Source organism: Stylophora pistillata, chromosome 10, assembly GCF_964205215.1.
Source record: "Stylophora pistillata chromosome 10, jaStyPist1.2, whole genome shotgun sequence".
NCBI classification, from domain to species: Eukaryota; Metazoa; Cnidaria; class Anthozoa; order Scleractinia; family Pocilloporidae; genus Stylophora; species Stylophora pistillata.
The window spans coordinates 6,861,307-6,874,541 of NC_142528.1; the positions used below are offsets into that span (position 1 = coordinate 6,861,307).

The following is a 13,235-nucleotide window of genomic DNA, read 5'->3' on the forward strand; positions in this document are numbered from 1 at the left end:
TTTACTCGAGGTCGCAGATTGAAAAACACTTTTAGACACCCTCCCATTACACCTACCAGTACGTACACAAACCAATGCACTTTGTTTTTGCCAAAAATTATTCCGACAACAGTCACGAAAGATCATCAAATACCGGTGTCTGAACTTTATTTCCAAACAATGCACTTTGTTTTTGCCAAAAATTATTCCGACAACAGTGACGAAAGATCATCAAATACCGGTGTCTCAACTTTATTTCCAAAAATGTAAACATCGGTCCAACTTGACTTACTAAGTGTTTATTTTCAAACCACCCATCCAAAAAAATAACTCTTGCATGCGTATAGCATGCCTATGTTTTCAGGTATAGTGGAGTTGTTAAAAATTACCAAGCGAAATTAAAGTAATCCGTGACTTTCTTCCTTTAGGTGTTGTGCAAAAATAGATGAGGAGCCCGATGAATGGATTTGTCTTTCGTGTGAACAGTTTTTCCAGAAAGTCAATGTTCCACGAAGAAAACTCCCTCGATTGCGGCCAAGCCACATTTCTCCAGCAGAGCATGCTGCAAATTAAAAATATCAGTCGGAGCGTCACGTAACATTGCGTGATTTTCGAAACGTGACATGCAGTTGCCGCATTATTTTAAAACTTAGACACTACGAGGCCCCGTTTAAAAATTATTTTAGCCAAAACGAAAAAGACATCAATAAACTCATGAGTCGGAGCCATTCCTGTCAGCAGTGAAATACAGGAATGGCTCCAGTCTCCGATCGTTCCGCTGAACCGAGCCTAGACTGACCAAATGAGTTTAGTCAGAGAAACTAGTCAGCGGATAACTTAGTCATCGCCGGATCACCGCTGGACGACCTCGCAGAACTAGAAAGGCCCTCCCTTCGTCATGTGTTTAGTTGAACTTAGTCCGTGACGTTTTTCCTTTGTTCTTGTTTTTTCTTGTTGCGTTACGTTTTCTTGTTTTCGTTACTAACACGTGTTCTTATCGACGAGCTCTTGCGGCTGCAAACTCTTCCTTTTTTTGTTTAGTTCGCACAAAATGTGAGTAGGATTTCGATTTAACACTTGTTTTTAGGTATTCATTTGTTTATTCGTCCTTTTGTTTGTTTTCTTTCCCAGTTTTTCACCGTTAGGTAACCGATTTCTCGTGACATGTTCATACTATCAATTGTGATGGTCGAAAATTAAAGGAATATTACGGATAACGCGTCGAAGTTTTGTGCTATCCCCAACATAGTGAAAAAATTTTCTGTCCTACCAAGAGTAATTCGTTGAAGACAGTCCCTCTACCCGAATTTATTGAGGAATGATCGCTTCGAGTGCAATTGATGGTATAGGTGGAGTGGATCACAGGATTGTGGATCGAGGAATAGACCAAGTTGATTCAGGTTTGGTGATAAATCAAATGGACCCTGGAATGAGCCTGTCGGTTAAAGCCAACCAAGATTTCCCCCTGGACATTCGAGTTGCAGCCTTTTCACCGCCGACTGCTGATCTTAATCCACCATCAGCACTAGAAGCATTTGGATACTCGCTATGCCAGGACCCCCCTGCCAAATACACAAATCGATTTCAGTGAAGTTTTGCGGCAAAAGGGTATAAGTGAACAACACCAACTGGCGAACTCGTGGAACAAAGTTGCTAGATACGTCGCTGCCGAAACGCAACAACTGCGTACTTGTCTTTACACAAATTGGGACCCCTCATCCGCCCAGAAAATGGTAGAGAGTTTAACCCTTGCCTGGAATTCCTTCGAAGCTATTCATGCAAAGTACGTTCCAGGAATTAATGAAAGGAAACGTCTTCACGAAGTAGGAGCAAGATTCGAGTTTCTCAAAGAAACAGTGACAATGCTGATCGAAGAATGTGAAAAGAAAATGCAGTCAGATCGAGAAACACAAAGGCACAAAGATGAAATCTCTATAAAGAGTGGAAAAACACACCGGAGTTCTGTGTCTTCAAAGGCCTCTTCATCATCTAGAAAGGACAAGTTACGTACAGCTCTGTTAGCCAAGAAGAAGCTGGAGCTCGCGAAGCGAAGAGCTGAAGAGGAGGCCGAGTTAGCCAGACAAAATGCAAAAACTGAACTAAGGCGTTTAGAGGATGAGGCAACATTAGCCGAGCTAGATTGGAAAATCGAAAGGGATTACGATGAAGGAACTGGTCTACTGAGCGCAAATAATGAGGTTCCTCAAAATTGTGGGACTGATAAGCTTCCATTCCAACACAGCCGTAAACCTGCTCTTGAAGAGTCGGAGCCAAGTAGACTGGACATCTCTAAGAGGCCATGTAAGACAATGCCAGATGTTGCACCAGTAGATTACTCCACCCCCTTCGACAAGGTCCCCATGCGCGAAAATAAGGAAGCCCGGCTACCAGTTACCAACTCCCGTCTCTCTTGCCATGAAGACCTAAACTCCTTTGAGTGCAAGCCTAAGGCTGTTCCAGTTACTGAAGAAGAGGAGAATACCCCTAAAGATCATGTAGCAGCTATGTGGAAGGTGCAACTCCTAAATGGTATTGTCCCGACTCAATTTAGTGGTAATCCAGCTGAATTTCCCTTCTTTAGGGAGCAGACCCGCACACATCTTGAAAGTGAGCTGCTGAATGACGCCCAAAGAGTTGAGTACTTACCGAAATTCTTGAAAGGTGAAGCGCTCAAAGTAATCCAAAGAAACCGAGGCTGCGCCTATGATGATCTCATGAAGACTTTAGAGGAGCGTTTTGGTCAACCCATCCAGGTGTCTCAGGCCTGCATTGAGGACCTCGTTTCTGGCCCTAGGCTCACCTATGGTGACAATGTGAGTCTGCAAAACTTTGCTGAGGAGTTGAACACCGCATCAAAAATCCTGAGGGGTGATGTTGAGCGAGAAGCTAGTGCAGCTACTAATCTGAGAAGGATTGTAAACAGACTCCCAAATGACCTGATCACAAAATGGCAGACTCAAAACTATGAGATAGTCAGCAGAGGTAGAACTGCCCGATTGCAGGACATCGCAGACTTCGTCAAAAGGCAGGCCTCAATCCGAAACGACCCGGTATTTGGATCCCAGCGGCAAAGACGAGAAAACAAAGAGGAAAACAGGAATGCCCCGAGGAGCAAAGGGGCACTACTGCCGCCTGCAAAGAATACCACAATCTCATCCACACAAGTCGAGAATTAATTCAGAAAAAAACCCTTAGCCACCTGCTCCATCTGTAAGTCTGGATCTCATCGTTTGCAGCACTGCCCGATCATTTCGCAGTGCGATCGCGTGGCTGTGAGGCGTCAGTACGCAGCATCGTATGGATTCTGCTTTAATTGCGGCTGTCCCAAACCTAATCACAGCGGTTCCGCCTGCCCAGAGCCCCCAGCTTGTACCAAGTGCACTGGTCATCATCTAACATTACTGCATAAGGAGAATGACAGTGGCCGTTGCTTCAGGACAAGAGATCAGAAAGGAGATGTTGCGAATAATAATGCCAACCAACAAGTGCCTCCTGCTGCTACACCTCCCCTACAACCACAGGGTTCAAGACAAAAAATAGAACCTCTAGCGGGCAACAAACATCAGTCCTCAGTAAGTTCAAATGGCATAAGCACCGAAAGGGCTCAAGTCTTGCTAAACGTGCTACCAGTAACTGTCACCACAGAGAATGGTGCTTCCCTTTCTACCTATGCGTTTTTGGACAACGGCTGTACTGACACTCTCATTGATAGTAAACTTGCTGATCAGCTTAATCTGGAAGGACCTTTAGAACAAATTAGTATCAAGACGATAAGGAACGAAGAGGAACTGATAGAAAGTAAATGTGTGTCATTCACCCTAAGTCCTGTGGAAGGGTGTGGCCGTGATATAGATGTCAATGAAGCCTTTGTCCTCCCAGATCTCAATCAGTCGGAACAAATTTTGCCAGAGAAAGTGGATTTTAAGGACTATCCCCACTTGCAAGATCTGACCTTTCCAGAGGTTGACATGAAACGAGTATCAATAATTGTGGGCAACAATGTACCCGCAGCACACTTGCAAAATGAAGTCAGGTTTCCACCAGACGAAAATGGCCTCCATGGTTATCGATCTCCACTCGGTTGGAGTATCGCAGGGCCCCTAAACAGTAGCTGGAGAAAGCAAGCGTCTGTTAACTTTCTGTCAGTCGGCACTCAGCATGAAGACCCAATTGAACGTTTCTGGAAGATCGAAGACTACGGAGCAACGAGGACAGGCGACAAACCACTGTCTATTGAAGATAAGCGAGCTTTGAAGATTCTAGAGGACACCACCACATTTGTAAATGGGCATTACGAAGTTGGCCTTTTGTGGAGGGAAGATGAGCCATGGCTGCCAAACAACTACACCCTAGCCAAAAGGAGACTGGAACTCCTTCGGCGACGCCTAACAAAACCTGAGAATCGGGAGCTTGCTGCCAAGTACCGTGAGGTCATGAATGAGTATATCTCGAAAGGCTACGCCCGAAAACTATCTCGTGAACAAGCAGCTATGGAGACTTCATACACCTGGTACCTGCCTCACCACCCAGTAATCAATCTCAACAAACCTGGAAAGCTTCGCATCGTTTTCGATGCCGCAGCCGAGTTTCAGGGCACATCCCTAAACAAGAAGCTCATCCAAGGCCCAGACATGACCAACAGCCTCATTGGAGTGCTGCTGCGCTTTCGGCACGGAAAGGTCGGGCTGGCCGCTGATGTGGAAGCTATGTTCCACCAAGTAAGGGTGCGAAAACAGGACCAAGATGCTCTACGTTTCTTATGGTGGACTGATGATTACGGACAGCCCCCAGACGTCTATGTCATGGAAGTGCACATATTCGGTGCTACCTCCTCTCCTTGCGTTGCAAACTCTGTCTTGAGGAGAACAGCTGCTGACAATGCTGAAAGGTTTGAGAAGGGAGTCACTGCCATTGTTGAGAAGAATTTTTATTTTGATGATGCCTTACCATCATTCAAAGACGAGAACTTGGCAGCCAGAGCAGCATCCAGCTTGGCAGAAATGTTAGGAAGTGGTGGATTTCGCCTGACAAAGTTCATGTCAAATAGCAAAGACACCTTGTCCAAAATACCTGCTAAAAGAAGAGCCAAACCAGAACTGAATCTTGACCTGGATGAATTACCAGTGGAAAGAGCCCTTGGAGTACGTTGGTTTGTTGAGACAGATCAGCTAGGCTTTGAAATTAAAACTGTAACTCGCCCCGAGACAAAGCGTGGGATCCTATCCACCGTCTGTTCTCTGTATGACCCCCTTGGCTTTGCTGCACCTGTAGCCCTCACGGCAAGAGCGCTGATACAAGATGTATGGAAGGCTAAGCTAGATTGGGATCAACCACTTAATGAACACTTCGTAAGTAGATGGAGATCTTGGACGACACAGCTGCAGTCCTTGTCAGAATTGCGCATCCCGCGTTGTTACTTTCCCCCCAGATTTGATGCGCTGAGGTGTAAACTACAGCTACACATCTTCTCCAATGCTTCGGAAGTTGGATATGGACCAGCTGCATACTTGAGAATTCAGGATCCTGACGGCCCCATCCACTGTTCATTCGTGATGGGCAAGGCAAGAAATGCTCCTATTAAGTTCACGAGCATCCCAAGACTTGAACTACAAGCAGCTGTCCTGGCTACACGCCTAAATAAGATGCTGACAGAAGAGTTAGATTTGTGCATTCGAGAAACCAAGTACTGGACCGACAGTGAAATAGTGCTCCACTACTTAAGAAATGAGAAGCGCCGATTCCAAACCTATGTCGCCAATCGCGTAGAAGAAATCAGAGAAAACTCAAAACCCGATGACTGGAATCATGTACCGGGTACCTTAAATCCAGCTGATGATGTCTCACGTGGGCTGAACCCCTCACAGCTGAGCTCAAATCACCGTTGGTTACGAGGGCCGGAATTCCTCTGGCAGCCAGAATCTGTCTGGCCCAATGCAGAGCTTAAGGAGGTTCCAGATGAAGTATTGGAGCTGAAAAAGGTCACCCACGCTAACCTTACCGATCTCCGTACCAAACAACCAGAACCGCTTTCTGAGAACTCTTCAGCTGTTATATCCCAGTGTATCATCCATCGGATTCTAAGTGGCTGCTCCGATTGGAATCGACTCAGACGTCAAGTGGCTTGGCTTATTCGCTTCATTCACTTCCTTTGCAATCGGGAGACTGTTCAGAAGGGCCACCTTGCCTTAGAGGACTATAATGCTGCTGCCGTAGTCATCGCAAGACTTGTCCAACGTTCAGCCTATTCCCAAGAAGTTAAAGACCTGAAGGCCAGAGGTGAAGTTAAGTCATCCAGTAACATTGTCAGCCTGAATCCAGTGCTTGATGACCGCGGTATTCTGAGAGTCAAAGGGCGCGTGACATCACCGCCAGTCGCTGACGCTGCTAGGAACCAGGTGATTCTGCCACGAAATCACCCAGTAACAGCCATGATTGTCCGCCATATCCACGAATCGATCGGCCACCTTGGCCGCGAGCACCTGATAGCAAAGGTACGCGAGAAGTATTGGATCCCTCAGGTTAGAGTTTTGGCTCGATCCATCCTCGCACGATGTATCCTGTGCAAGAGGTTAAAAGCGAAGCCGATGACTCAGCAAATGGCTCCTCTCCCGAAAAGTCGTATGATGGCCTATCAACCTCCATTTTCGTACTCAGGCATGGACCTATTTGGACCTCTGTATGTAAACCACGGAAGAGGAACAGCTAAACGCTGGTGCTGTCTGTTTACCTGCTTAAATACTCGTGCGGTCCACCTTGAATTGGTTCAGTCGATGAGTACGGACGACTTCCTACTGTGTCTACGAAGATTCATAAATCGTCGCGGTGAAGTGCTTGAACTAAGATGCGACCGAGGCTCAAATTTCGTCGGAGCTGAAAGGGAACTCAGAGAAGCGCTTAAGTCATGGAACCAACAACAGATTGATCGGGAATTGCTGCAGAGAGGTTGCAAATGGGTCTTTCAGCCCCCCTACCGCTTCTAGCATGTCGGGGATCTGGGAGCGGATGGTGCGCAGTACCAAGACCGTTCTAAAGGCAATAGTCGGGACTCAAGTGGTGACAGAACCAGTTCTTGAAACTCTCTTCACGGAAGTCGAACGAGTGCTGAATGGCCGAGCACTCACTGCCAACTCAGATGACCCAAACGACTCTCAGCCGCTCACTCCTGCGCATTTTCTGATGCAAAGAAAGTCCATCTGCCTACCTCCAGGCGCGTTCGAGAAGGCTGATAACTACCGGAGGAAATGGAAGCAAGTCCAATTCCTGGCAGACCTGTTTTGGAAGCGATGGCTACGGGAATACCTGCCAACCCTGCAAATTCGAGGAAAATGGCGCAAAGCCCTGCCCAATTTAAAACCAAATGCTCTGGTCCTACTGGTTGATGAAAACGCACCAAGAGGGCATTGGAGTCTTGGACGGGTCTTGGAGACCTACCCTGGGACTGATGGAATGGTACGCACAGCGAAAGTCAAATCGAAAGACTCCGTGTTCATACGCCCGATTCAGAAGCTGTGCCTACTGGAAAATGATTTTCAGAAGACCTAAACTTGAGCTGAACCAGGACTTTTGGGCGATCGTCCAATCGAATCGTCCCAAGGCGGGCGGAATGTTTAGTTGAACTTAGTCCGTGACGTTTTTCCTTTGTTCTTGTTTTTCTTGTTGCGTTACGTTTCGGTACATGTACACGAAGTACAGTCTGGTCACATGTTTTTTGGACTATAGCTACTAACACGTGTTCTTATCGACGAGCTCTTGCGGCTGCAAACTCTTCCTTTTTTTGTTTGGTTCGCACAAAATGTGAGTAGGATTTCGATTTAACACTTGTTTTTAGGTATTCATTTGTTTATTCGTCCTTTTGTTTGTTTTCTTTCCCAGTTTTTCACCGTTAGGTAACCGATTTCTCGTGACATGTTCATACTATCAATTGTGATGGTCGAAAATTAAAGGAATATTACGGATAACGCGTCGAAGTTTTGTGCTATCCCCAACATCATGTAAATAACCATTTCTTGTTTGAGACATCGTTGTTTTCGCTCGCATTGCTACTTCACTGTTCCGCTTGGAGACACACGGTTAAACAATACTCACGTGCAAGGAGTTAAGATGTAACTTATTATCTTTTACTACTTTTATCATCCAATTACAGGTTGGAGCCATTCCTGTATTTAGTCGCTAGTAAAACTTACGTGCATGAAATGCCTACGATGGAGTCAGACGTGAATGTTCCTTGATTGTGAAATTAAGTGCAGTGAAACTTATTGAAAGCAAAGAAATACTAACAATGAGTACAGGGCCGAGCGTGTCCACTGCGGCAAGCAGCGAAGATGAGAAGAAAGAACAGAGGGTTCTTCATGTTATGTTTCTCTGTGACGAGTGGAAATCTTTGAAGGGTGGATTATCAACTTTCAATCGTGAATTTGTTATTAATTTGGCAGAAATAACGACTGGTAGCATGAAAATCTACTGCTACGTTTCGAAAAGCGATGATCGAGACAGAGAAGATGCCAAAAAACATGGTGTGATTTTAATCAACGCTGAGACTGTACCTGGATCGCGTGATCCTTTAGACTGGTTAAAATTTCCACCTCCCGAGCTTCAGCATCCACATGTTGTCATTGGTCACGGTAGAAAACTTGGAACTCCAGCGTGCCACATTGTACGGGCTGCAAAATGTAAATGGATTCAGTTCGTCCACGTCTTCTGTGAGGACCTTGGGAAATACAAGAAAACAACTACGGCTACAATAGATACGATCGAAGAGAACGAGGAGAAGCACAAGATGGAAATTGAATTGTGTAAGGCAGCAGATGCAGTCGTCGCCGTCGGCTCCCGTCTACAACAGAAGTACAGCAGAAGTCTCCTTAATGTTAAAGTGGAGATTATCACTCCTGGGATCTTTGGAAAGTTTTCCAATGAATCGAAGTTGGCTGTAGACAGAGCAATAGTAAAGCATTTTAACGTGTCTATGTTTGGCCGAGCTACCTTTGAGGATCTCTCCCTGAAAGGATACGATATTGTCGCAAATGCCATAGGGCCTCTGGGTAGGAACTTTGAGCTGACCTATGTGGGCTCCTCTCCTGGTGAACATCGAAAAGTTGAGCAATGGTTTCTTGACAACACTGGAGTGAGCCGCAACCAACTAACCATCCGTGGATACTGCAGTGATCCAGAGGAACTTAAGTTGATGTTCTATCAGTCAGACTTGGTTGCTCTACCTTCTCGTACCGAAGGCTTTGGACTTGTCGCGCTCGAAGCCATTTCTGCTGGTATTCCTATACTTGTTTCTGGTGAATCTGGCATAGCTGAGGCTCTGAGAAAAGTTGAAGGTGGGAACACTGTTATTGTTGAATTGGATGAAGATGCAAATGAATGGGCACGAAGGATTAGAGAGGTGTCTGAAGAAGGCGCTGAAGAAAGAGAAGCTAAAGCCAGACAGCTTAGAGATAACTACAGAAAGGTGTACTCTTGGAGAGTAGAATGTGAGAGATTCAAAGGAATGATTGAGAAAGTGGTGAAAAATGCAAATGGTAGGTTTAGTTCTTTCATTTTTGTTACAGTTTAGATCCATGTGATATTGTTGCTTTATCCTGTGTTGAAATGTAGGAAATTTATTGAAAAACTGCACATTGCTCATTTAAGTAGAGCAAGCTTTTTGTTCATTTATTATAATTGTAGATGTAAATTAGTTCCCTTTTAGGTTTGATTTTATTGTAGAGTTCTAGTACATGATTTGTACACCTTTGCAATTCAGCTTCCATCTGCTATTAAGGTATTTTTTAGTAAACGTCTATCTATCTATCTATATATCTATCTATCTGTAAATGTTGAGATATGATTGCAACCCCTTTTTCCCCACTTTCTTCCATCCTCCTTGTCATAATATTTGCTTCATGCTATGTTTGTAACACTTATGTGTTTTTGCTGTCGTTACAGTCTAACAATAATGAGACTAAAGGTAATTTAGGCAAGGCTAAAACCTGGGGTACAGATGTCATGAATGCATTGGTTTCACCACAGGGATGTCGGGAGGCTAAAGAGAGGTTTTACAGGAACAATTTTGCCATGTTTTTTAGCTTGGTTTTTCTTGCTACTTTGCTAGCTTTGTTTCCCTTATTTCCTTACCTTCCCTCCCACTTTTGTGTTAGCGTTGATTCCACACGTTGGGTTGTCTGTGTTGTTTTGATTTAAGTTGTGATGGGCTGTACATGGTTTAGTTTCCATGGCAACTTCCAGGCTGCTGAGGAGATTGTTTCCCTCCTTTGTGGCTATATATTTAATCTATTGCACCTATCATCCAATACTAATAGGGTGGTGTTTTAGAAAATTGAAAAAAAATTAAGATGTTGGAAAATAGGTAACTTAATTATTCCTGTGCAATTTCAAAACTTAATTCACCTTGCCAAGTCTTGCTGGGAAATAGAAAGAACACATCTGATTGTAGTGATGACTACAGAGATGGCCTCTTTTATTTTATCACAGCGATAATCCTGCTTCAAGATGGGAATGTACCTATAAAAGATAGTAATCAAACAGAGAAAGGACAAGATGTTTGAGAAAGATACCACTATTGCTGTCCTCTCTTTTGTTAGTCCCAGTAACTTACAGTGAAGGCAAAAAATCTTCAAGAAAATAGTTATTAGTCTCTTACCGAAGGCTTGGAAATAAAATGGTCTGATTACAAAACATTGGAAATGCTGAACATGTGGTCATGCAAAAATTGTGTTATACTTGTGGGAATAATTACATAAAGATTCCTGAGAGAAGTGCCCATTAGGCTAGGGATTGGAATGGACATTGAAATTGTTGTTCCTAGAGTATCTCTTCTTTCCTCTCTTAAAAAAGGAGGTGAACCCTTATAGGAACCAGATTCAACTGTTATCTTTCCCTGGCTGTAAGTTTTTGGTGATTTTCTCTGAAAAATATTTCATGAGTTTCACAATTACATTTAGAGATTCAAGATTGACATCATGTTAAATTATAAGGATTATGATTAATTTGTACTTCTTATTACAAATCAGCAGTTGATGAGTTGGATATTACTATTGATGTGGAAGACCAAAAACCTGCTGAATCCAATAATCAGACAACAACTTCCATCGTGGAGTCTGAAAAATACCAAATGGATGAGCTCCAAAAGTCATCTGCTGCACCAGAAATGCAGGGAAGTGTGTCTCATCCAGAATCTCTCCAAGTGCTTAGAGAGAAATTCTTTTTATTAGTTGGGAAAAACTATCTTGAGACTACACCACCACGGAGCAAGGAAGAGCGTGATGAGTTCATGGACTTCATGCAAGACCTGAGAGTTTTCATAAAGGGTGCTAGACAAGGAAGTCTGGTGATAACAGTGCAGTGTAAATCTCTCCAGATCTTGGAGGAATTGTGGAGAGAATATTTATCTGGTCACTTGGGTGAAGTGGTTCAAAATTGTTTCGTCACGGAAATGATCTTGAAGGAACTGAATCTGGGAGAGCTGAAGCTGAAAACAACAATGGATATAGAAGAGTACAATGCATGCAAAGTGTACTTTGAGAGAGTTGCACTCAGAGGTAAGTACCTTACAATTCAAGACCAAATCATCTCAAAAATATTTGCAAAAGTGTATCTCTCTTTCATCTAGGAGTGGGTTTTAAAACTGTTACAATAATTATGAAGAATTGGTTTTAGTTTTCTATCAAGATAGAACGTGTTGTCTAATTGAAAAAATTTATGTGCTGACTGTCTAAGTCCTGCTATAAGTGATTTATTTGCAAGATGTTAGTTTGTATCTAAATTTTTGTTTAGAGTCACTTGAACTTTCTTCATTTCTTTACTTGTCGGTCTGTCTGTTTGTGTTAAAAGAAAACACTAAATTCAGTTATTTTAATTATTCCTTGAAATAGTGCATTTTTTCCTTTTGGCTGTGTTAAATTTTATTTTGAATTCTTTGTAAAATTTATTTGAAAAGAATCAATGGGGAAATGATATCAGGAAGCAGTAGTTTTGGTTGATAAAATTAATTAAATGTGGGTTATCTGCCGCACAATAATAAGATCTGTGTAACTGTTATACAATATTATTGGAAATGCAGTTTTTAGTGTCTGAATGGGAAACTCACATAATTGGTTTTCTTTTATATTTTATTCTAGGTGCTTTGTCAGCTCAGTCATACTCCACAGGTACTGAAGATGAGGCACAGATAGAAATATGGAAACAGAACACAGAGGTTGTGGAGTCAGAGAAAGTGAAAAGTAAACACAACTGAATCTAAAGCTTGCTATTCAGAAATTTAATAAAACAAAAAATTTAGCGTATGCTTTTGCAGAAACACTTCTTTGTGACATAAGGATCTGTTTTGAAATAATTTATGAGTTGTAATTGAGGAACCGAATGATGTCTTGAAGAACCAACTCTGGGAGAGTATTATTATATCTTTTCATGACCACGACACATGTTAGAATGCCCATGGCTATCTTTTCTCTAATAAGTGATTTCAAGAAAGCTATTAATAATTATAATTGCTCTGTGCACTAATTAACTCTTAGGTAGTTTACCCATTTTTGAAATGTCCACCACTGGTCACAATAAAGAAGGAGAAGAACCACAAGAAACTCTGAAAGGTGAACAGAAAATTCAGTTTTTCTTTTATGTACTCTTCTACGAGGAAATAAATCAACCAAGAATGCTGTTATATTCTTTCAACTCTTATAAAGTGCTGGCTTTTTTTTAAACAAAATCTTGCATCCCAAGTTTGTTTTTTCTGATTCCATCCTTCATCTGTCTGTACCATGGAACTGTGAAATAGTGTATATATTACAATATTTGTGTAAAACTGGTCTCAGTAATAATTCAAAAGACATCGAAGAACTAACACTTAAAGCATGTGATTCTTTTGTTGACTTATCTGGACATAATGGAATTTGGACAATTTCTAGTCTCTTTTCACAGTTCCATAGAATCCACTTTTTTAATTTTAAATTAACCCTTGAACTTAACTATGATGGACCAAAACAGAATTTTTTTCTTTACAATACAAACTGGCAAGTGATGTCATAGGAATTGTATGGCAGACAGTAAGGAGAATCACAATGAGATCTTGGGAATGAAAGGGTTGATTTATTACATAACTATAGATTTTCTTAAGCTAGTAGTAGCAGCTAGGGGATGATGAAACAGTATTATGATAGTAAAGTAGACAGGCACTTTTCCTAACACTTAAACTCCTAAAAGGGCTAAAAACCACTAGTAAGGGTGTATTTTTCAACAGATGTGATCAGAACACT

At 42.6% G+C, this 13,235-nt stretch overlaps 3 protein-coding genes across 3 annotated transcripts in view; all 3 read left to right on the top strand.

Annotated features, from left to right (window-relative positions):
• Nucleotides 1–1,709: 1,709 nt before the first annotated feature.
• Nucleotides 1,710–6,959, top strand: LOC148721602 (uncharacterized). Its single transcript, XM_088736940.1, has 2 exons — nt 1,710–3,029; nt 3,216–6,959. The coding sequence occupies exons 1-2, from the start codon at nt 1,710–1,712 to the stop codon at nt 6,957–6,959; spliced, it is 5,064 nt and encodes a 1,687-aa protein (XP_088593066.1).
• A 1-nt stretch (nt 6,960) lies between these two features.
• LOC148721603 (uncharacterized) lies at nt 6,961–7,521 on the top strand. Its single transcript, XM_088736941.1, has one exon. It carries the CDS (start codon nt 6,961–6,963, stop codon nt 7,519–7,521), a length of 561 nt encoding a protein of 186 aa, XP_088593067.1.
• Nucleotides 7,522–7,640: 119 nt separating this feature from the next.
• The window catches only part of LOC111345785 (uncharacterized), a 304,322-nt gene continuing 298,727 nt past the window's right edge, over nt 7,641–13,235 (top strand). Inside the window, exons 1-3 of the mRNA XM_088735347.1 lie at nt 7,641–7,773; nt 8,123–9,503; nt 10,995–11,522. Of these exons, the coding sequence (XP_088591473.1) occupies nt 8,258–9,503; nt 10,995–11,522 (1,774 nt within the window). The 5' untranslated portion in view covers nt 7,641–7,773; nt 8,123–8,257. The remainder of the gene's footprint in view (nt 7,774–8,122; nt 9,504–10,994; nt 11,523–13,235) is intronic.

Excerpts from the sequence above, each read along its gene's own strand:
- LOC148721602 (XM_088736940.1), top strand. The coding sequence starts at position 1,710 with ATGGTAGAGAGTTTAACCCTTGCCTGGAATTCCTTCGAAGCTATTCAT. Across the intron at positions 3,030-3,215 it reads CCTCAATCCGAAACGACCCG|CACTGCCCGATCATTTCGCA; the intron begins GTATTTGGATCC and ends CATCGTTTGCAG.
- LOC148721603 (XM_088736941.1), top strand. The coding sequence starts at position 6,961 with ATGTCGGGGATCTGGGAGCGGATGGTGCGCAGTACCAAGACCGTTCTA.